Here is a 23,835-nt window from a genome sequence, read left to right on the forward strand (position 1 = left end):
ATGGTAGAATGGATAGATCAGATGTATACCAGATACTCACTAGAAAACGGGGATTTCTCAGTATGAGATACAAATAAAGGTTATCTCATTTTATTTCTGGAAGGTGATGGGAGTACTTATGTGCAGAACGCCCTGGTACTAATCTTTCTTCCAGTAAAAATGAAAGGATAGATGAGGAATAAGCAAAAGATAAAAATGAGGAAACACTGAAGAATGAGAAATTTTGGAAGAATTAGGAGAAGGGATAAGTTAAAAAAAAAATCAGAGAGCAAAAGGGAAAGAAATTGTTTGGAATATTTCAAAAAAAGCAAGATATATGCTAGAAGAAATTTTTGAACCCCTGGTGAAATATAAAGGACAAGCATCTGAGAAAATGCAAACAACATCATTTCCTTTTGAAAGTAAAATAGCTTCACGGTACATGCATGTATTGGGCAGGCAGTTCCTACCCAAACTGAGCTCAGTTCAGAGCTATGTGGATTAACTTAACTTTAAATTCCCTTTGAAAGTACAGATAATTATTTTAAAATTTCATGCAGCAGAATTAGTTTATATGTTTGGCTTAAGATTGGCAAGCAGTAGATAATTTTGTTTGCTCCTTACATGTTTCATTCTTGCTTTCTTTCAGGTATTCGGGTAGAGAGATCAAGGGGGTTACTAGAATAGGTAACAGCTGAGACGCTCCTTGCCGGTTCCCCGCGTCAGAAGTGCCCGGCGGGTCCCGAGGCGTGTGTCCGGGACAGCCGCGGCAGAGCGAGCTGCGTGCTCCGAGGTACCGCTGCCAGGGCAGGGACCTCTCGCTGCTCCTGCTGCTCTCATTAGTCTTGGCTTCCAGACTTCTTTGTCTCTTGTTTGTGCTGTTAACTGTATGCCTCACTTTATTGTGTGGGGTGCTATCTAGTTAAAGCTGTCAAATTTTATAAAATCTGTCACTATTTAAATTCTTAAATGAGTTGTTAACGAATGTAAGTTTGCTAAATACGTACCGTGTATATGTAAAAGGGTTTGAAAGAACGATTTCATTTTCTTATTTATATTTTATATAATCATGCAGCAAACATATATTCATATGTCTGACCAAATTTACCAAAAACTGGATTAGTATTTTAAATGGTTGAATCTGTGTATTTTTACATAGAGTTACTCCCACCCATTTAATTTTCACTCATGAGCACCAGGTACAGTGAAAACAAAACGCTACCACCTTTGCAGGCAAAGGCTTTCACTCTGAAATTAGGTGTAGTTCAGATTTCCCCATAGCGTCCTACAAATATTCCTGGTAGAAATGTGAAAGCCGATGGCAAGGAGTTGATATGCTCTTTTTTTTTTTTTTTTTTTAAACATCTCTTGAGCTTGGGCCAGAGTTGTCAGTCAATGCTAATTACAACTGTGGTGTTACCACTCTGTCATCTGATAGATAGGACCATAACCTATTTTATAGCATAACTGACACAAGTAACACTTTTGTTTATCAGTTCACACATCTGTGGCTCCCAACATTTTATATCCATACTGTGCGAAGAGAGATTAACCTCTTGTACTTTTTGTTGAGTGCCCAAGTTATGAATATCTTACTGGATCACAGAGTTGCTTTTTTTGTTTTGTGTTGTTTTTAAAATAAGAGTCATATGTTGAGAGGGTTGGAAAAAAGCTTTACAGAGTCACTTAATGTCTTCATAACCTATTTTTGTGCTTTCTTCTGAAACGTTTGAAATTACTTGGGTCAAAGTGTTTTTAATCACTAAGCACAAGAAAGCCCTGATCTAGGCCTGTGTGGTGTGACCAGAAATTTAAAAACTCAGAATGGACAGATCCTGTCTATTAGAGTGTCCATAAAAGCAAGCTTAGTTGCTAGGAATTACCATTTCTTTCCCTCCTCGGAGAGGAAGATTACATGGTTGAAAAATACAACTACATCTTCTGCTTTTAACCTCCAATATATCACTTCATTTAAGCTTTTCACCCTGTATTTCCTATATTGAGCACAGTAATCTTTTATGTGCTTCATTTGGGGGGGGGGGGGGGGAGGTTTGCCCCGTAAGGATGAAACTCACTGGTCCTATATATATGGAGAACGTCCCTAGTCTTCAAAGTCACCTTCTATGTGAACCAAGAATTAAGAATAATGGAAACATATGTATCAAATATAAAGAGATATTGATCTTACAGCTCTGGTCTCAAAAGGTTTTTTTTGAGCATAAAAAAAAAAATACTCTGTGATTTTTGTGGATGGCAATTTTGGTATTGCTGCCTTCACTACCATACCATGGTAGTCTTTCTTCAGTGTATCTTTTCCTGAAGACACCCAAGTATGAATAGAACTTTGTAGCTATGTCATGGTTTTGATATTTCAGTTTCAGCTGTAAGAAATTAGAATTGAAACCAGTATCACATAATGTGAGGTGAATAATGATGGAGAAGAATTCCTAGCAGTGGCAGATGCAAGACACATTCTCAGATACTGACTGCAGGTCCGACTGCATGTTGTAGCAGTGGAAAAACAAATTCTGTGTTGGAAACTAATAGGAGAAGAACATGTAACAAAACAAGCACTGCTCTTTGCTGCAATTTTTAACCTCAGACACCTGGTCTAGGCCACTAGACCTGTGCCAAGGAGTTTGGTCAGTGTGTGTGTGTGTAACTTGAATGGTTTGTTTTCAAAAAAACAAAAGTAATTAGTAATGGGGAAACTTTTTATTGTTGGCATTCAAAAAGATTTTCATTTATTGTTTTTATTCTCTAAATTAACTTTTAGCATATCAAATAATCTACCTGGTGCACTTAAAATTTCTGGGATAACCTTTATCCCTCTGCCACACTAGGAAAATCACAGTTTGCTGGTGAAGAAGAATGAAGAAATTAAATCAAGTGTTCAGATTTTTTCCAGTTTTTATCTTCCAGCCACATTTTTTTTCTTGTCGTTGTTATAGGTATTTTAATAGAAAGATTATAACACTTGAAAAATGAATAAGAAAGGGAGAGGTGTTTTTACAAGGACTTATTCCAAACATAGGAAGATTAATAGCTACTTGAAAAATATATGGAGGAGAAGCTAGGTGCTTATATGAAATGGGAAAAGAGATCAACAAAGAAAAGCTGGAGCTTAGAAAGAGGAAGAATAAAAAAAAAGATAAAGACTGAGTTTGAGCTTGTGGCTAGCTAGGAAAGAGTACATATCAGTGGTTAATGAATGATTAACATACAATGAGTGGCAATGTTGGTATTAAAAAGGAATAGCTGAGTGATCTCAAGACTTGGACTGCTAGATGTGTGCATGATTTCACATTCTCTAATACTGCATTTCATATCTTCAGAACTAGTAAGAATTTCTTTTAGAATTGATTCCAGTCAATAGCTGGAATGACACAGGAGAAAGATCTGGTGCTATCCTTTGATTATGGTACTGTGAGGCACAACCAGGATATGGTTGTTTAAAGGAAAAAAAAAAAACAAACCAAACACAAATATTGGGATACTGCGAGAATGCAGTAGGAAAGTTATTATAGATAAGGAGTCCTTAATATGTAGTAGGTAAATAGCTTGTAACTGTGGGTTTTTTGGTTTGGGTGTTGTTTTTTTGGGGGGGGGGGGGGGGGGTTAGAATTCATGGGCTATTACAATACAAGTAGTTCCTTAAAATCTTTAACAGAGGGAAGAATTTGTATGACAAATAGTTGGAAACCAAGTACATAGTGATGCATGCTTTTTCAATGCTCAGTATACAACCAGACATCTAGAACTTTGGTTCTAAATCTTGATAGCTTTTTACAAAAGTACTTTCCTGAATTCTCAACTTGCTTTCAGAATGAGCTATCTGCATTTAAATAAGCCATAAATGCAGATGTATTTTTTTAAATCTTCAAGAGGTAAGAAAAATACAAATCCAGACTTATGGTACCTTATCCTGAATGGCAGCCTAAAGACAACTTTATAATTAAAGTACAATTAAAATTTTAAAAAGCCTCAAATGTATTTCTATAGCGAACTTGAAGTTACTTTGTGCTTTTGCATTGATTCAAACAGAGCACTGTCTCACAAACTACGCTTTCAATGCTGTACCTTATTCCTGGCTTATTAAAAAGTAGGTTTAATTTTCGGAGTAGGGCTCTACAGAGTAGGTCCGAGAGGGTGGTGCAAGAAGATGTGCATGTGTCTGATAAGACTGGATGTAGGCAGTACTTTGTGTCCTGTTCTTGTAAATGTTGACTTGGCATATACACTTTTAACAACTGACAAGACACTGAAGGCTTTTACAGCACTGTATTTAATTTACCTTGAAGAATTTCTCTCTGTTGTTCATTCATTGTAAACAGTAATATTCAAAATAATTTATATTATCAAGACCACATTTAGATTATAGTCTTAGAGAGTGCTTTGGAACAATCATAGGAAGGGTGAAATACTGATCTCTGAAGTCTGCAATTGGGTACTCTACCTTCAGGAGCTTTTTAATAATTTTCCATAATAAAGTCCAGTTTGCTCCATATCCTCAGATGTGCTGTCCTGAATGCTTTAGATTGACGTCTTTCAGGTAATCTTTTATATCACTAAATGGATGAGAATTACACATTTCCTAAGGTATAAAAAAAGTAATTAATTTTACCTTACATTCTCCGAAGAGGTTGAGGGACTGTGGGTGAATACAGATGTCATATTGAGGGCACTAGTTAGGAACAAATGAAGGAATCGGTGCAGTGAATTTATAACACAATAATTTGCATTTATTTTAACACCATGTTTATAAAGATTTTTGTGACATGTTTGAAGTTTAGAATATGGTTGTGGGTAGCCCAGATTTTGGAAAAGACCACACTGATTGGGTTTTTTTGGTCTAATTGGTTACAAATATTGCAATCACTTACCTAATCCCTGATAAAACCTTTAGAAGTAGTTTTCAGGAAATATAAATAGGAAGTTAGTGTGTTTGTATGTATTTGTATACATGATAGCTATTGGGGGGGGCGGTAATTGGTCCCAGTTTTTATTTATAACAGTTGTGTTAATTCCTGACATAATAAAGCACGTATTTGCCTTTCTGTAATAGCCTGATACTGCTTAAACTGGTGATGCTTGCATTTCTAATGAAAAGTCTGAGGTGGTGGTCTGTAGTCTGAAGGGAAGGACAATGATTTTAAAATTAGAAGGTCTATGATGTGCATAAATCTCTCTTTGAAAATTTTCATGCGTGTCTAATTTATTAGTGTTTGGGGGAAGTTGATCCCCTTAAGAAACCAGTGAGAGGCTTGGGAGAGGACTCTTTATTTCTCAGTTTCATGTTTGCAGTTTCTCATTATGGTAAGAGCAAAAAGGTTGGATTCATATATCTTTTTCCTTATTTCTGAGGAATTTACATAATTTTCAGGAGCTGGAGAATTTTAATAGCAAATAGGCCTGAAAAAAAGGTCTAATAAATTTTTTTTACAGCCATAGGAAAGATGTTTGTTGAATAACTATTTCATATAAGCAATGCTTTTTATTTTTTTTTAACAGTTATTGTTTGTTCTTTGACTACTTGATTTAGTGGAAATATGAGTACACAGAGATATTTATATTACTCTGTTCAGTAGCCGTTCCCTATCAAATTCACAGATTGAGTAATACTTTTATTTTGCTTGGCTGCTGTTTCTGGCAAAGGAATATGGGGGGCTTGAAGGAGGAACTTCTTTAACTAACTGTGCTCGTGGTTTTCGGCATTTGTGCTGCAGAATCTTACTTCTAAGTTTTTCTCAGTATACATGGAATAGCTGCCATTCTACTGGAACCACCAGCTCACAGAGATTTGAAGGCAAAGATGATCGGCTGCTCTGAAAACCACTTTAAGGGTTTGGGTTTTTTGTTTCGCGTAGGGGTTTTTTTTCCCCTTCTGAAATGCCCCAAAATATTTGCAGGCTGTACAGGTCCTGCAAGAATCTGCTTCAGACTCTCGGTGTGGGTATTACCCTCATCTCCCGTGGTCTGCTGACTGACGGCGAGAGGAGGAGTGATCCCGTTGGGCTCCAGTGTTCTTTAGTGCTCTGTCAGTGGCAGCAAGCTCTACTACAGTATTTATAAATCTGACTCCCAACTAATCTAGCCTTCAAGAAATACTTCAGTCCTTCTATTATTAATTATTTACATAATGCAAAGTGTGTGCTAGACAGTTCTCAAGCACAGAGAAAAGCTTCTTGTTGGCTGCATGCTCTGTAGCATCCTAAGAATGTGAAGACAAAGGGTGAAGAAAAGGATGATTGCTGTTACGTGGCAGGTGAATACTTCAAGTGTTTGAATTTCATGCTCTTGCAACATCTATCTGATCAAATTATAAAGGACAAAGAAAATGGTTGAGGCAAAAGTACAGGAGGAGGAACGAAGGTGTCTCAGCGCTTCTCTGCTTGAGGGGCGATGAGATTGTTCAATAAAAAGAGATGAAAGTAGCAGAAGCAAGCGTGTATCATTAAAATGTGTTTTTAAGTTTCGGTAACAGTGCTCTGGGACTTAGATTTTTATAATGGATTTCATTCCACAGGCTGTAAACTCGTGACTATTTTGAAAAAATCGTTAGTATTGTAATTTCCCTTTATATATGCTGGATATAGTGTTTTCAAGTTCACTTGTTCTAGTTACATCTCTAGCATGCCAGATTTATTGATTAAATTTAGTAATATAGACCTAATATATGATGACCTCTTTCTTTATAAGGTTTAGCTGTAACTTAGACATGAAAAAGTTTTCATTTTCCACAGCTAGCTACTAATTGCAGCAAATTTTAAAAAATACAACGCTGCCCTCTACTGTACAGTTGTGAGCATAACTTGTGTTTGTATGTTTAATTTTCTGCATGTGTTTATATACTGTTTTGTAGTAACATGACTGTTTATACACCTACAATGGATAATTCTGGTTTCAATAATAAGATCAATTCAGGTGATGGTCTGTATAATAATCTTTTTTTTGCCCATTTTTCTTTGCTGACATATCAATGATGGATTTTTTATTTTATCTTATTTTAAATGATCTGTTATTAGCACAAGAAAGTATTGCTATCTCCATGAATATTTTTGTTGTTACTTCACAAACAATTGATTTTGTCTCTTTTCTTATAAGCTGTTTTTTCATCCCATTCTTGGTATAAATAGTAATTTCTTTTGCCTGTGTTTTTTCCCCTCTCTACAAGCACGCCTTTCATATAATGATTGAGGTAAGATGCATTGATGTTTGTTCATGGTTATGGAACTTTCTGTGGACATGTAAGAAGTTGTTTTTGTATGAATTACTTTTTTTTTTCCAGTATTTTGGACAAGAAATCTTTAAGCATGCAAAGTTTAAAAATACAGATTTAGTCTGCTGTTCATAGTTTTGTTTTTTTTTTTTAAATTCACTACAGCTTCTCAGGCTTTTAAGTTAAATGTCTGCAGGGACTGATAATGAAATACACCAGGTGTAATCAGTTTGTGGTTCTTCAACTACAGACTAGCTGGTTTATGTCACTTCCACCCTAGTGCCGCGTTGTATGAGCAGTGGTAGGGGCTCTGCCAGTACAGCATTTGCTGGTGACCTCAGTCTCAGGCTGTGGGAGCAGTCCAGCCGGCAGGGACTGCCAGTCTCGCTCTGGTGGGTTGCCCTGGAAGTAAACGACACGTCCTGCCCACTTCTGTCCTGGCTTTGGGTATCTGTTGTCATCTCCCACTGGTAAACTGCTGATAACTGTTTGAGGTGTGTGGTCTTCATCTTGTCGTTCTGGGTGATGTGATGGTTTTTTGTGTCATTCAGGAGCTTGGAGAAATAGATTGCCTGAAGAAAAAGATTCTTTCACTATTAAGTCTCTACTTCGACTTTTTCACTGGCCAGAAGTTACTTTTACTTTTATTAAATTACTGATACTGCATGTGAAACTACAAGTAACTGAAAAGTGTTAATTCAGAAACTTGGTTATTATTGCTAGGTTTTTAAATTGAATATGGAAAAAGTCAAGGTTTGCGTTGTAACATGAATGCTCAATTTCCATTGTCTCTATAGGTCTCTAATTAATAGCTGAAATGTCTTGTAAATGTAATTTAGAAGAAAATATAATGGTGCTATTTAAATATTTTCCTGAATATCTTGCACCTGTGAAGAGTTATCAGAGTTCCTTCTATTTGTGTTACTGTTTTGCTTCAAATGCTGTAATTTCAGTTAGGGAAGAAGAAGAAGTATCCTGTCTACAAGGAAATACTTTGTTTATATTACTTTGGGGAATATGTCTGCAATGTATGGTAAAATAGAGGATTTTGTGGGATGAAGAAGAGAAAAATTGTCACCATTTAAAAGAAATGTAGTTTGATACAAATCATAGAGTCAATTTTAGAATAATTACAAAATTTAAGAATTCCGACTCCTTTTACTGTACTTGGAACCTACCTTTACAGATGATCTGGTTGAAAATGAGCCAGTCCCAAACTAGAAAGGGAGGAAACAACCAAGATCGTCATCAGGCTCTTTCAATGAGAACTTGTCAACCATATTCGCAATATTATCTGTAGAATAAACGTAACCAAGGGGAAATACTGCACCATTTAACAAAGAAAACTTGCGTGTGCTCTGGAAGTTTGAGAATTTGTTTATATTTTGGAGTCAGGAAGGATAAATGCATCTCTGTACAATCCCGTTTGGATAATTGGTCTTCTTTCCCTTTGTTGTACATGATGAATCGCCTGATTCAGTTGCCATATGAGAGACATGACTGGAGATAAACTCAAGTTCTGACCGATTGTGTTGGGGCAGGTCTTTAAACAATCTATTTAGTTGGTCATATTTTTAATAGATTTGTAGTTCTGTGTTTGTTAAGCTTCTCTCGGATCTTGAGAACCATTCTTGAAGACACTTAGGGAAACCTATTTCTGGAAGTTACCATTCTTCAATGAATATTTTTCCTTCTGTTCTTTTTCTGGTATGACTAATATGCACTACCTGACAGCTGACTGCAACTCCCAGCTATAAAAATCAGAACCAAAAAGCCCTGTTTGAGATTTAAAAACCTTACAGTGTATACCATAATGAAATGTCCATCATTTTGAGATCACCATACAAGCCAGACTTAGGGGTTTAATGATCAGTGGCTTTGAGCTATGGGAAGAGTAAAGCCTAGTTGTCTTGAGTATTATGCATCGTATGACCCAGCCAGTTCAAGTACTTTCTGCCAACGTAGCTGCTTCTGCTTTTTATCTGGCAGTAGATCATTGTGTAGCAGGAGTGTTCCTGCTGCCTCTGCTAATTGCCCCAGGGTTAGGACAGAGCGTGTCTTTGAGATGGCGGAGCACTTGGGATGAAGTTACATGGGCCAGTGGCTCGCCGCTCCCAAAAAAGAGTGCCCTGCTTCCCCTCTGCCTTGCAGTGCTTTTTGTGTTAACCGGGACCTTGTTGCAAACTGATTCAATTTGCTAAACTATCAGAAAACTAACCTGATTTTAAAAATAAATAAATAAATAAAGGCTTTCTGGCAATCTAGTGTATTGCCTTGATTTGCTGTGCGGTCAAACAAGCACCAGAATCAGCCCAAGGGAAGGGACAGGGAAAGCTTGGGAATGGGAAACTGGGCCCTTATTTTTTGACAGCTGTGGCAAGCTGTTAGACTAATATATCCACATTATATCTTTACTCACATTATATCATCATCCTTGGCGCCACAGAGATGATTTTAAAAAGCCATACAAAAATAATTATGCCTGTGGCATGTTAAACATTTTTGCTTAGAAGTAGAGCAAGTTGAAAACATTGTCAAGGAATGGTTCTGTATAAAAATAGTACCTGCAGTTTTAGAGTAAATGTCTGTTGTTTTTAACAAAGTTGTTTAGAAGAAAATAAGAAAAAAACCTGCAAAACTATTCTTTTTAGTTACGTTAACAGAAGGCAATTATACTTTCCATTTTAAGTCAGGATTTGTTTTGATTTGTGTGTGTGGGTGTGTTGCTTCTTCATAAGCACGCCGGAAGTTTTGACTTCATAGAAATGCTTCAACACGAAAGGGAAATGTGCAGGGAACCACAGGAGGTTGCTATATAAGGCAGTGGGAAAATATTTTGAAATGCCAGGGTTTTCTAGGAAATACGAAATTCAGGTATATGAAAAGTATTGTAGCCTAATGTGAAAGTAAGAAGCACCAGTTTTCGCTGGCCGCTTTTCACTAAGGAGTTACTGCTTTCTCTCATGTGATAGATGCTGTAATTTTATTCATCAAATCTTTGAGAAGTAGTAAGTGGTCATTTGCTTGACAGTTGAGAAAAAATTTACATAGCGTGCTTCAAAATACCAGCAGATTTTCTGGGTGGAGGGTATGGAAAGAAAGGGGACTTCTTCTAGCTGCTAAAGCAAAGTGAGATTTGGGTTTACTTCCCACAAATCGTTCTCTTAATTTAGGCAAGTCGCCAGTTTCAAAACTTTAAAAAATTGTTGAATTAACTGATTGTAAATCCCCAGATGCTACACAGTGCTCAGGATTCTTAAAAATAACAGAGTTTTTTTACAAGTTACAGTAGGCTTTTTGAGTAAATTTGGGCATCTTTTTTCTAGTTTTGTTTGTAACTGTAACTATTACAAATTGAGGACAGTGATTTCCCTGGTGCCTGGAATATTCATAAAGGGCTTTGGCATTGAATGAAAGGCAGCACAGGAGGGAAAACTTAACTCTTAAACTTCATTTTCTGTATTGTTGTTTGTCCAGTTTAAACCCAGCAATTTTGATTTAATATCTTTAAGCATCCATCGCTGTCATATTTGCGAAAGGATTTCATACTTCTTTGAGGATAGTATTATAATGTGTCTCTAATTTGAATAATTTTTTTCACAGTTATTAATTTGTGGCATTAGGTTACAGTTTCTTTCAACTGCTATAAATCTGTCTCTCTGTGATACTTGTTCTTTTCGAAGGATGTATTTGTTGCTTAATAAGAAATAAGGGAATGGTTATGCGTTCCTGTGCTTAAACTACTCAAAATTTGTGTTGGATACAGAAGCACTTGTATCCATTCTCACAATAATAGTAAAGTATACTTAAACCCACAGTTGTTCAGAAAATGTCTTTAACATGCACAAGACTTTTATGTTGCTAACCAAAGTGCTCAAATACTTAACTATTGAGTACTTTCATTTGTTTTGTAGAAGCAGCTACTCCAGTGTTTTTCATTCTTTCTCTTTAAAACAGCATTACAGCTGTGACTGGAAAAAAATGGAGAGGCCATGTTTTGGAGGGTTTTTTGAATAGTAGACTTCAGGGGTTTTTTTGTTGTATTCTGCAGCATGGATATAATTTAAAAGTGATACCTAATTTTCATTTGCATGTTTGTTTCTTTCATATGTAATGTTGAGACTTGTGGTACAATTTTGTGGTCTCCACAGACCTGCACGTCAAGTAGCCGTTCACCCTCTTCCCATCTGTGGTCTAGCAGCCCGCCCCCACGCTGTCACTGCTGGCATGGATCGACATTTGCCGTTCTCTGTAGTGATTTGGACTGAGGAACAAGTTGTGGTTTAAACGGATACGGGTGTGTGTGGAAGGAAGGTGGAGCTGTATCTCGTGGTGACGGTATTGGTAATTCTGCTTAGTGACCGCTACAGACCAGAACTTGACTTGTTTTCCTGCAGAAAACAGGGATCAGACAGAAGAGATCATGTTTCTCCGGTTCTGTGCATAGGGTGATATTCTTTGATGCAGAGGCATATGTAAATGGGTCTGATGCATTTGTTCATGGTAGGGAGGAAGCTTACATAGGTACAAGCTAATCTAACGTGGTAGACTGGAGAGGAAAGGACAGCCCAGAAAGAAGCACATCTTTGGCAGTAAAGTTGAAAATCTACTTGTTATGTTCAGATGATATGTATGATACAGAATATATAAGGGATATATAAACTATAAAAAACAAGATACTCAATAAGCTGTCACATTTTCTTCCCCAGAAAGGGAGATTGTTCAAATCTCTAGTAAGATTGGTGATTATATGGATAGCTGTATGGAAGCTCTGTCAAACTTGCAATTGTACTTCCCAGCTTGTGCTTATTTGAAAAGGAATTGTTGGGCTAGCCCCGCAGTGAAGTACAAACACAGTAAGATACGACAAGATAATCTCTTAAATTTAATTCCAGTTCTGTGTCTGGGCTACAGCCAAGTACTTGCATTTCAGCAACATATTGGCTATCCCCGTTAGCAAATGTTGGGAGCAGTAGAAGTGGATCAATAGGTTGAAGCATCGGTGCTGTGGTTCCTCGCACCGCCATTCGTGTGGCTTGGGTGGCTGACTGCGGAGATGGTGATGTTTGGTTTCCTGTGCCAAATGTCTGCACTGTGCATGTGGTTCGGTGGTTTCTGAATGAAAAAAAAAAATGTTAGTTACGTACCGGAAAACCTTGTAGCGGCATGGCGTGCCTACATGCTGGTTTGCAACCTTACGTGCCCAGTAAGCAGTGGAGTTGTTGAAGTATTGGTGTGCTGGTACCAGCTCAGTGGCTTGTGAGAACTGAACCAGTACGTGGGAACTGCAGACGGTGAGGGGATTCACTTCGGCTCTGCACCGCTGCCCCCAACCACACTGCTGACGTAGGTATCTTCTGCTTCCCGGCTGAGGGGGTGCAGCGTCAGTCCCATGGAGATGGATGGACTTTGTGGCTGTGTAGAGTCAAGTCACTGGGCTGTTGAACTAAACGATTAAACAGGTCAGACCTGTGTCAAACAAAAAAACCCCAATAAACATATCAAAGGTGCTGATTTTAGTTCTCTCTCTTAAAAAAAAAAAAGTAACAAGTAAAGCTTGATTATCTTTATTCCTTAATTTCTGCTGTGCTTTTACACCTGGTTAGACAGATTTATACTGTAACCGTTGTTATGCTGTCGCTTGCACATTAATTCTGAGCATGTTTTACAATCTCATTCCTTTCCTGCGGAGAAGGGTTGCTGTTTTGTTTCTGGTTTGTTTGGGGGAATTTGTTGCAAGGGGGGTTGGGTATGTGATACAAGTCTTTTCCAGTTTACAAGCCTTTATTTCTAGTGCCATCATCATAGATAGCACATATAATAGCGAAATGAATTAATGATTTTAACCTGATTTCAGGATCCTGGACCACCACCACCTTCACCGTTGATGGGTTTGAAGCCACTGCAGTTACTAGAGATCAAAGCTAGGGGAAGATTTGGTTGTGTATGGAAAGCTCAACTGCTAAATGAGTATGTTGCAGTCAAAATATTCCCTATTCAGGTAAGCAGAAGTTCTTAGTGTCCTGTGTTGCTTGTAATATTGTAGTGTTAAACCAGCTTTTCTAGTCACAATAAGAGGCTTTTATTTTAGAGAATTTTCAGTGTATACTGTAAATCTAGATAGAAATGTCTGGAGCTGAAAAATGTGCAGGTGGAGTTTTATTGAATTAAGTATTTTAATGCAGCAAACATATTATTGAAACATAAACTCTGTGAAATTTATATGTTTCTAGTCATAACAATACGTATTCGGTGTGAATAGTTTTAAGCAGCTCTCACACGTCTCGATCAAGATTTTTCAAATTAAATTGTACTTAGAAGAAATGTCCTGAAATGCAAACCTATAAGGCGATTGTTCCAATTAAACATGCCTCAATTAAGTGAAATAGTATTTATTTCCCAGCAAGTACCCTCTGAAAGCCACGTTTTAGAATAGATTGTGCTCATAATTTTAAGATCCAGTCTAGTTAAAGAATACAAAGTGATTATACACAATAATACTGGATAGATTTTACATTAATTAAAAACACCCACTGCTACTTGAGGTGAAGAAATGTGCTTGTGCGTTCTGCTGATTAACCAAGTGGTGACTTGCTGAATAAATACATTTGCAGGTTCTTATTCTTCTAGGAGAAATAGCATGTATTTATGCTGGTTTCAGCCATCAGCACAACTTAAATTAAATCTGAGACTGTGTTCATTATTTTTAATTAACAAAAACCTATTTCTGATTCTTTATGGGGTTCTTGTAGATTACGGAAATACAAAAATTGAACCATGCTCTTAAGACTAAAGCAATTGTAATGATTTGCATTATGTAGACTCCAATCCTAATCTACAGCTTTCTGTGTTTCCATGGTTCGTATCTGTGATGGTTGAGGTTGTTTTCAACAGTTGATGTTTGTTTACAACAAATATAAGTTTTTCAGACAATTTTCCACTATATGTGAATATAGTGAAATAATATATGTGAAGAAAGACAGTTTTTCATATTTTTGTGTATGTTAGGTCAGTAGTTTGTAGCACAAATAGTGGTATTGGTCTAAACATTTGTAATTTTTAAATAATGAGCCTCAGTGTTAATAGCATACACTATGCTTTCTTTCCTTTAGGTAGTAAATCCTGTTTTGAAAAAAAAAAAAAAAGTTTTAGTGATTTTGACAGATCATTTACAAATGCACGGTACTTTGTAGGAGGAAACTTCTCTCAGGGAAAGTACCTCTTATTCTCATTATAATGGTATTAACTTGGTTTGATGTGTTCTTCTGTTTAAAGGACAAACAGTCATGGCAGAATGAATATGAAATTTACAGTTTACCTGGAATGAAGCATGACAATATCTTGCAGTTCATTGGTGCAGAGAAACGAGGCACTAGCATTGATGTCGATCTCTGGTTAATTACAGCATTTCATGAAAAGGTATGTTTAGTTCTCAATGTAGTTTCTTTTTTTTATGGTTATGACAGAGGAAGAACAGCCTTAGAAATTTGTCACAAATGCGAACTTGAGGCAGTTAAGAAATAAAATTCAAAATAGTTTTCGCTGAATCTTAGCTTGTCTCTTTTCATTGGATATGAATTTATTTAAATTTATTTTCAGCCAGCTGAGAAAGTTGTCTTCAGTCTTTACTTAATGGAGGAGATGTTTTAGAAAACAAACAAAAATTCATTCTACTTTTTTGCTTTTTAGAATAGGTATTTTTGAATATCCCCCATCTAAACCTGCCTAAATTAAACAAACTCCATCTTGCAGAGATTGTGGTGTTCTATTTTTGTTTTACTTTTGTTAGTTGATTTGAGTCTGTAAGAATGAAGTAATACATATCACTTGTATTGTGATAACCACAATAAGAAACATAAATATATGTAATTAAGCATATGTTCACTGTTCTGTTTTATCCACTTAGATTTTTTTTTTTTTTTTTTTTTAATGCATGTAATTGTCACAGAGATGTAAGTACAAAGAGGGGGGAAAAAAACCCAAAACCAAACAACAACCCAAACTTAAATTTAGCACTGGCACAGGCAAAGAGGTATTAGGAAGATGTTACCTGTAGCAGATTTGAGAAAATATAAATCTGTATAACACGGACATGCTAATGCATTCAGGCTAGGTCATAGATCATATTTCTAGTATTGAATGTTACATTCTTCATTCTGGCATTTTTATCCCACTTACGCCTCTGCTTTAATAATTTAGAAGACAAAAACTATCCAATTATTTGAAATTTTTGACAGATCTTCGCGATCAAGTAGATAATATCAAACTAATTTGCCTTTCTGAAAGGTTATTGCCATTTTTTTTGTTTGTTTCTTTTGTCTAATAGTTTTAAAAATCTTGTTACTGTTGGAAAGATGGCATCTGAGATGACTCTGATGGAAAATACGAATTTTCTATTTAATTTTTAAAGTGTAGCCTCTATACTTTGACAGCTCTTTGTTCATTTTTCCCTTTGTATTGGCTTTTCACACTGCAACATGTGACACTGACATCTCACAAACTGGATAATATGTAAATCCATGAAAATGTGTGTATAGAGTGGGCTATAGAACTGAGTTTGAAGAGCTTTATGTTGAATGATTTTTACTTTATCTCGTTATATTTACTCAGAGTGTGTATTTCACTCTGAAACTATGTTGTGAAACTGGAGTTTGCGGTTGTTGGTCCATAAGAAAAGACAGACACTCCATTAAAGGTCCTACAGAATGGTCATACAGAGTTTGGCAAGATTCTTGAAGGTGAATCTAACTTGTAATTTCCTGTGCCTGGAACATTATAAATCATGCTTGTAAAAGCAGGGTTGTCTTTATAAAGAATTTAAATATCTTAAGTCTGGCTCCCATTTCTGACACTGACAGTTAAGCGCAGTTTGTTGTCAAGTGTGCCACTGAACTTGAGTTCATTGTGCTGTTTGCTTGTTGAGGTGATGTGTAGATGCATCTTGATTCTATTCAAGGACTAGAGATGATGCAAAAGTTAATTTTTGTTGTTTAAACTAGCAGTTGTTTGTGTATGTGTGTGTGTAATTACCTGGTCTATCGAAAACAGAAAAAGGCAGACAGGCATATTGTGTTCTTTAATGATGGAGGCCATCTAGAAGTTTTCTTTATGATCAGCTGAGAATGAAATTGATCTTGTAATTGGTTTTCTTTTTTGCTGTGCAGGGTTCATTAACAGACTTTCTCAAGGCTAACGTGGTTTCTTGGAATGAGCTGTGTCACATCGCTCAAACTATGGCTAGAGGCTTGGCTTATCTTCACGAGGATATACCAGGGCTAAAAGATGGACATAAACCTGCCATCTCACATAGGTATAGTATATTTAAAATATTTTCAGGTGACTGTTAGTATTTAACTTTGAGCTAAAGGATATGAAACGTGGATAAATAGGAAGTATTCAAATACTTACTCTATGATGTCTTCCTTCCAGAATTATCGAGAGCCTCGTAAGAAAAATCTGCTCAGCCTAAGCAAAAATCTAGCTAATGCTTTATAGAACTTGGTGCGGTGATTGTGATTAATGTCATAAATTATTCTTTTTTATACAGTTAATTATTTAAGTACTCTCTGCAGTATATGAAATAATTGGCATTATAGCTATTTGAAACAACTTAAACACTTATGCATATAACTTTAAGTAATATTGAATGCCCTCAGACAGAAACATTTACTGTAAGTGGCGTTATGCCTATTGTTGAGTGTAATTGCTGTTTTGTTCTGTTTTTTTTAAATGACCTAAGTATAGAAAGCTATTAATAGAAGTAGGGAGCTGAAATGATAGTGGAAACCAAAATGAAAGGCATACAGAGTAAGAGAAATACAGATTCTGCAGAATTTGGAATTTCATGAGCAAAACTGCTTGACTGATGGTAAAATGGGGGAGGGGGAGAGGTACACACAGGACAGATGGGAGTCCTTGGATCGAGTCCATTATCTTTTGTTTCTGCAGGAAATCATGTATCTCCTTGTTAGAAACAATCAAGATTCGTTTTTCAATGTGTTTTGTTTCCTATTATTTAAACAAATAAAATGTAGTTGTAATTAAAGTATGCAGTAACTGCATTTTTATTCTGTTTCTGTAACATAGATACTTATAAATCTGTATGTATTTTAAAACTAAGCATAGAATGACAGTTCTAACTGCTGTCTCATCTATTTCTATAAGAATAAAGGTGTGCAAGTGTACTCCTAGGCTTTATTATTATTCTTTTGTTGTTTAAATGGACTGCTGCTTTATAATTTTCTTGCCTTTCATATTATAATGTTCTTTTTTTTATTATATTGCTTTTTCCTTAGAAATGTATATGGTATTTCATGTTCTAGATCTCTAATTTTTTTTCCTTAACTTGAAAGGGACATCAAAAGCAAGAATGTGCTGCTGAAAAATAATCTCACAGCTTGTATTGCTGATTTCGGTCTAGCTTTAAAGTTTGAGGCTGGAAAGTCTGCAGGGGATACACATGGACAGGTAAATACTGATCTATTTACATAAATGATACAACTGTTAACTGCATGTGAATGGAAGTCAATAGTTTAGGCATTCAAGGAGTGTGGCAATTTGTGCTTTCTTCTCACAGGCTAAAAATTAAACAATTCTTTAGATTACAGATCACAGCCTCCCCCCATCTCATTACATGGCCTCTCTCCCCCCCCTTATTTTCATTCTTACTAGAGGATTTGGACGTGAAAGAGTGGGTTTGCCATATTTTATTAATTGTTCGGAGGTACTGTTCAGAAATTGAGGAATGATGCTGGCAGCCAGTTTCTACCTTTCTGACCTAGCAACAGTCACTTCCCTGAAATGACAACAGTACTAATCAAGCACTTGTCATGCAACAGGGAACTGTTTTAGTACCATGTACTTTTAAAATAACAAGCTTGAGCTTAGAGCATTACAGTTTCTGGAAAACTAAATATATTTAATTTTAGGCAGAACTTCACAGGTTATGGTTGAGCAACAAAAATAAAATCCTTATGATAAGATTATAAAACCTCAGTAACACTGCTTAAGAGAAACATAGCTATTCCCGTGAAGGTTTAAATAGCGGAGTAGATCTTATTCGGACACCATATAAGTTCTGATTTATTCGGATGATATAATTTCATCATTGACTGTGGTCAAAATAATGGCTATCCCCAAAGTTTTCATTTAATAGCCAGTTTTGTGCAAGTGATTTCATTTAACTTTCACGGTATAAATTGCACTTTGGTAGCTAGTCTTCCTGTGGTATTTTTATTACTGCTCCTGTCATGGGGAGAAACATAAGCACGTTTCACACCCTTTTGATGTGAAGAAATAAGAAGGGTGGCCTTACTGTAATCTGGAAGAGAATCGTAGAATCATAGAACAGTTTGGGTTGGAAGGGACCTTTGAAGGTCATCTAGTCCAGCCCCCTTGCAATGAGCAGGGACATCTTCACCTAGATAAAATAAAGAATGACGGTGATTTGTTATGCAAATGTGTTAGTTTAAAATATATTCAGATTTTCCTGCTTGGTAAGTATCCTTTATAGGGCCCAGTCTATACGATTGTTTCTAATTCCTCTTCCCTATTATTGCATATAAGAATACAAGAAACTTCCAAGATATAGTCCTAAGCAAGGATAACCATGGCTGTTCTTAATCTTTGACAAAAAATAGTACTGGTCTACAGAATTATTATGATCGGCACCAGCTAGAGCGGTAGTTGTGGTCATGTTGATTCTTAGTGTACAAATTGTATGCTTTCCTGTCTTTCAAGGTTGGTACACGAAGGTATATGGCTCCTGAGGTACTAGAAGGTGCTATAAACTTCCAAAGGGATGCGTTTTTGAGAATAGATATGTATGCCATGGGATTAGTCCTCTGGGAATTGGCATCGCGCTGTACTGCCTCGGATGGTAAGCAACATATTTGATCTATGGAAATATTTAATGTAATTTGTGAGAAGTGTATTTAAAGCGAGAAATTGGAAGGTAGATTATACGTATGTAAGAAAATTTAAGAAGGGAGGTAGTCTCATGGGGAAATGAATGAAACACCAATATCATGTAGTCACTTTATAATTTAGTCTCTTCAGTATTTGGCATCCCAGGTAAAAGTTTTCTGATACACAGATACCTGTTGCATTTTTTCTGCTGGTCATGGTAAGGAAGAGAGAGAATTACTCTGGAACTCCTAACCTAATACATTTGATTTATTCCAAGTTCAGCCTGACAGTCTCGGTGCCAACCAATTTATCTTAAAGTATTGCTTCTTTTCGTAAACAAAAGCTCAGGTTAGATTAACTTTGATAACAAAGAAATCCCACCAACGCCTGCTGAGAAATTGATGTCTCCTGCTTGTACACCCGAGCATCTGGACAATGACCTGTCTTTTAGTGCTGCCTGTGGAAGATCTGCGTAGATGCTTATTAGTGTCGGAGATCTGTTCCCAATATAGTAAAGGAATACAAGGCTAAAAGACATGAAGCATTTTCATAGGTATTTTATTACAAAGAGCATTGATGCAGTTAATGATTTTCTAACTGCTCATAAGCATATGCAGGATACTGCCTTGGCCCTTCCTGAATCATGGTGAGCTGCTCTTCAGTGCACCAGGAAGTCAGTTGTCTGCCGTGAGACGTAGAAAAGTCTCTATTTCTGGTTTAACCACAGGTGCCAGAGCGAGACTGTGCCATGGAAGTTCAGTGCCTCCCTACCCTCTCTTTGTGGCTGCTAATGTAACATTAGTTCAGCTCATATAGATGTCAGAACTTCTAATTAATTGTTAATAGCTTGGAGATTGAAAATACAGTAACGTCTGAGAAATCTGCAGCTGATACTTTGTTAGCTATGGGTCCCTCACAGTTGCTTTTCTCATGAAGCAGACCATTGGATCCAATTTTTAAGCTATCAAGAAAAGATGTAAGATACCCTGTTTCAAGTATGAATAGTATTCTTTAAATTTGGTAAATAGAGATCTTTTCTGGGTGCCCAGAATAAGTCCGCATTAATCAAAACCAAGTCAAAAGACAAGGGTCAAAGATGTTTGGTGGGAAAGTTGCATTTTTAGGGCAGTCCTTAAAGCAGTTAAATTCAACCAAGTAAATACGATGGTCTCACTTGGGCTAGTGATGCTGTTTGTCATAAAGCTCTCCTACGAGAGCCCAGTGCAGCTGACAGGTACCCGTATAAAAAGCCCGGGTGAATCGGAGATCTCAGCACATCAGCGCATGGCCACGCGGCGCTCTTCTGCTCCAAGCAGTGCTTTTCTGCTTCAGAGGTTCCTCGCCGAGTAGAAGCCGCTAGGGAGACTTTACCCTTTTAAAAATGTTAAGCTGTTTACTAACAGGACCGACACAATCTTGCACAAGTCTCTGAGGCAGCCCTACATGCTGTATTGATTTTTCATGCCTCAGCGTACTGTAAAACATACGTACCTAAATCTTAACTAGAAGTGTGTCGTAGGTCTCTCTGGCGTGTGTGGTTATTATTCCAGAAAGTAAAGGAGACATCAGTGAAGGGAAGGAGTCTTTCTGAATCACAGCTTTGTGTAGCTCTGCAGTCAGGGCCGCTGTTTTTCTCTCTGCAAATGTTTGGTGGGGTTTTGGGGTTGGTTTGGGTTTTTTTGGTTGTTTTTCTTCCAGAAGGTACCTGGTCTGTTTTGCGAAGTCTCATCAGCCTCGTCCGCACCACGCTGTTCATTTCTTCTGTCATCCCCTTCCTCCTTTTTTCAGACTTTTGATCCGAGAGCACAAAATATCTATTACAATAACATATCATTATATAATTGATAGTTCAGCATATAAAGCTTGTCCTTCTGATTCCGTTAAGGACGAATATCACGCTTAGCCTTTAACATAAGTGCTTTTGTCCGGAGGAAGAAACGCATGGCAGGCTCGTCTCTTGTAGCGTACGCGGTATTAAAAACATTCACGGGTGGCTATCGGGCGCCTGCTTGGTAATCGGATACCGAGAGCGCCAGCAAACTTGGGAGGAGGAGGAGGATTTCTCTCACCAAAGCCACGATTTGTTGGAGGCGGCGGGGGAGAAGCCGTGGATCCGAGAGCCTCCCTCCGCCCTTGTGTTTCGAAGCTTTCAGCGGCAAAGGGAGCTGGGCCGGGAGCTGCGCCTGGCTGCCAGGCGCGGGAGAGCAAAGGCTTGCGGCTCCTCAAAATGCCACTGCTGCCTCATTAAAATCTGAGTCACTGCTTGCTGCTAGCCTGTCACAGGATGAGCTTTTAATGGCAACAGAAAGTAAACTGCTCCCTAAGATTCTGATTGCAGACTACATTCCTAAGATACCAGTCTTATTTTTTTTTCCCCCTTTTTTAAAGCAAAATCGGTGGTTTAACTTTTTTTTTTTTTAAAATCTCTAGGCCCAGTAGATGAGTACATGTTGCCATTTGAAGAAGAAATTGGCCAGCATCCCTCCCTTGAAGACATGCAGGAAGTCGTAGTTCATAAAAAGAAGAGGCCCGTTTTAAGAGAGTGTTGGCAAAAACATTCTGTAAGTAGTTATGCAACCTAGTTCTTCAAAGTTCTGTCACGATTTGAATTTCAAATTTTGTTAATCCTGTGTTGTGTTCATAATACTGTCTTTTAGGGAGAATTTAATAATTCTAGTAAGAATTAAATGGACTGTGAACTACTATGTTCTTAATCTTAAAATACTCTGTCTCGAGTGATTTGGAAGTGAGCAATTTTTTTTTTTTCCACTTTTTTGGTGAAAGAAGAGATTCTTGAGAGTTACTTTTGAATGCACATGTTAAAAATATATTTAAGAAACAATAGTCTTCATTTACTCCAGGAATGCTACAAACCGAACATAACGACATAGGGTAAGCGTGTCATATGAGAAATTTCTGGGATCAGTTCAGGAGGAATAGCAGCACGCTTTCCTGATCTGGTTTACGGCTAGAGACTTGCAGTCACGCCACTGCTTACTGCTAGCACGGGTTTTGTTTGGGGGTTTTTTTTGTTTGTTTTGTTTTTTGAAAAATGGGTTGTTAGAAACAATCGATGACGCTGTCTGTCTGCAAGAAAACCAAGTGTGTGTCACCATCTGCTCCTTGTAATTAGCGTATTGCTGTATTAGCCCAGTGTTACTTTGGAGAAAAGTTAACTGCTGTCAGATAGAAATCCCTTTTTGTACTGTTTGATGTTTCATTGAAGTTTAATTTGATTGCTGAAGAACTTAACCTCTTCTAGTGCGAGATCTTTTAAAATACCACGATGACTCGACTTTACCAGCAGACTACAACATTGTATGGTGAAAAGGGTTTGCTCGCTGTTGTTAATCAAATAGGACGTAAGGCCCCGTATGACACGCTAGGCTTCAAAACAAATACAGTATAGCTTCCTGTTTGCCAGAAGGGTTAAAATCTGGCAGGTGTACCTTAAAATGCAATTTTCTATTAGAATTGGTAGGTGACCCCGCCTTGGCAAAACTTGCTGCTGACCGTGTATGCCGCTATTTCTTCCTTCGCTTTGTTTGCTCGCAGGGAATGGCGATGCTTTGTGAAACGATAGAGGAGTGCTGGGATCATGACGCGGAAGCCAGGTTGTCAGCGGGTTGCGTAGAAGAGCGGATTATTCAGATGCAAAAACTAACTAACATTATAACAACAGAGGACATCGTGACTGTGGTCACGATGGTGACAAATGTTGACTTTCCTCCCAAAGAATCCAGTCTATGATAGTTGCACTGGTCACGTGACTGACCACCAGGACTCTTCACTGGAGCTGCTAAAGCTAAGGGGACTGCTTACGTCATTACTGTTTTCTGTGTGAAAAGAATGGTAAGTCTCTCTGGAACATCATCAAGAGGTGTTTTTCCTTTATTTCCCCCTTCCTCCTCCCGAACGCGGATCCACGAGACTTTTGGCATTCCCTCCTTACACCTGAAGGACGTGGGACTGAGAAAGGGTAACATGCTGTTAAGGAACTTAAATGAAGAATATGGACCTGTACTGGCTAATCAAGCGTTTTAAAAACTGACATCAGATTTCTTAATACCTGTCAGAAGAGACTAATTCCTTAAATGAACTACTGTTATTTTTTTTAAATCAAACATTTCATTTCAGATTTAAAAAAAGGGTAACTTGTTTTTATTGCATTTGCTGTTGTTTATAAAAATGACTATTGTAATGCCAATATGACACAGCTTGTGAATGTTTAGTGTGCTGCTGTTCAGTGTACATAAACAAAAGTAATCGAGTGGGATATAGCAAAGAGGCTTCCAAGTATTACTTAACCTCCCTCAACAAGGTATACCTCAGTTCCACCTCTGCTAAATTATGAGATTGACAACACTAACAAAATTTGAATAATAAATTGATCCATGTTTTGTAAATGATGTATTTCAAATTCACTGTGTTATTTAAAAAGGGTAAGCTATGCTTCATGCCAACAGTAAATGGCCATTCCTAAAGCAGTGTTTTTAGCCTTTTCTTGTACTAGCTTGTTGTGTATAAAGAAAAAAAAGTGCTGTTTATTGAAACAAAATTTCCCTTCCTCTTTTAGTTTAAAGCTTTTCTCTTCCCTCCATTTCCCAGAATCTCTCATACATTTATTTAACGGAATACTATTTAGGTTTGCTGTGTCTGAGGAATATTTGAAAACTTAAGCATGACTTTTTGTAATTTTCTGTGAGCTATGACACTGGAAAGCTCTGAAT

General features: G+C 37.2%; 1 protein-coding gene across 2 annotated transcripts in view; it reads left to right on the forward strand.

Moving 5' to 3' along the window:
- The window catches only part of ACVR2A (activin A receptor type 2A), a 67,305-nt gene extending 43,716 nt beyond the window's left edge, over positions 1-23,589 (forward strand). The window contains exons 5-12 of one of the 2 annotated variants that reach the window (XM_052792048.1): positions 7,154-7,177; positions 13,056-13,199; positions 14,474-14,617; positions 16,363-16,508; positions 17,551-17,665; positions 18,938-19,076; positions 21,536-21,666; positions 22,661-23,589. In XM_052792048.1, coding sequence (XP_052648008.1) covers positions 7,154-7,177; positions 13,056-13,199; positions 14,474-14,617; positions 16,363-16,508; positions 17,551-17,665; positions 18,938-19,076; positions 21,536-21,666; positions 22,661-22,855 — 1,038 coding nt within the window. In that variant the 3' untranslated portion in view covers positions 22,856-23,589. The remainder of the gene's footprint in view (positions 1-7,153; positions 7,178-13,055; positions 13,200-14,473; positions 14,618-16,362; positions 16,509-17,550; positions 17,666-18,937; positions 19,077-21,535; positions 21,667-22,660) is intronic. The other variant, XM_052792049.1, reaches the window with a different exon arrangement.
- The last annotated feature ends 246 nt before the right edge of the window (positions 23,590-23,835 follow it).

The sequence above is a fragment of the Harpia harpyja genome, chromosome 7 (assembly GCF_026419915.1).
Source record: "Harpia harpyja isolate bHarHar1 chromosome 7, bHarHar1 primary haplotype, whole genome shotgun sequence".
Classification (NCBI taxonomy): Eukaryota; Metazoa; Chordata; class Aves; order Accipitriformes; family Accipitridae; genus Harpia; species Harpia harpyja.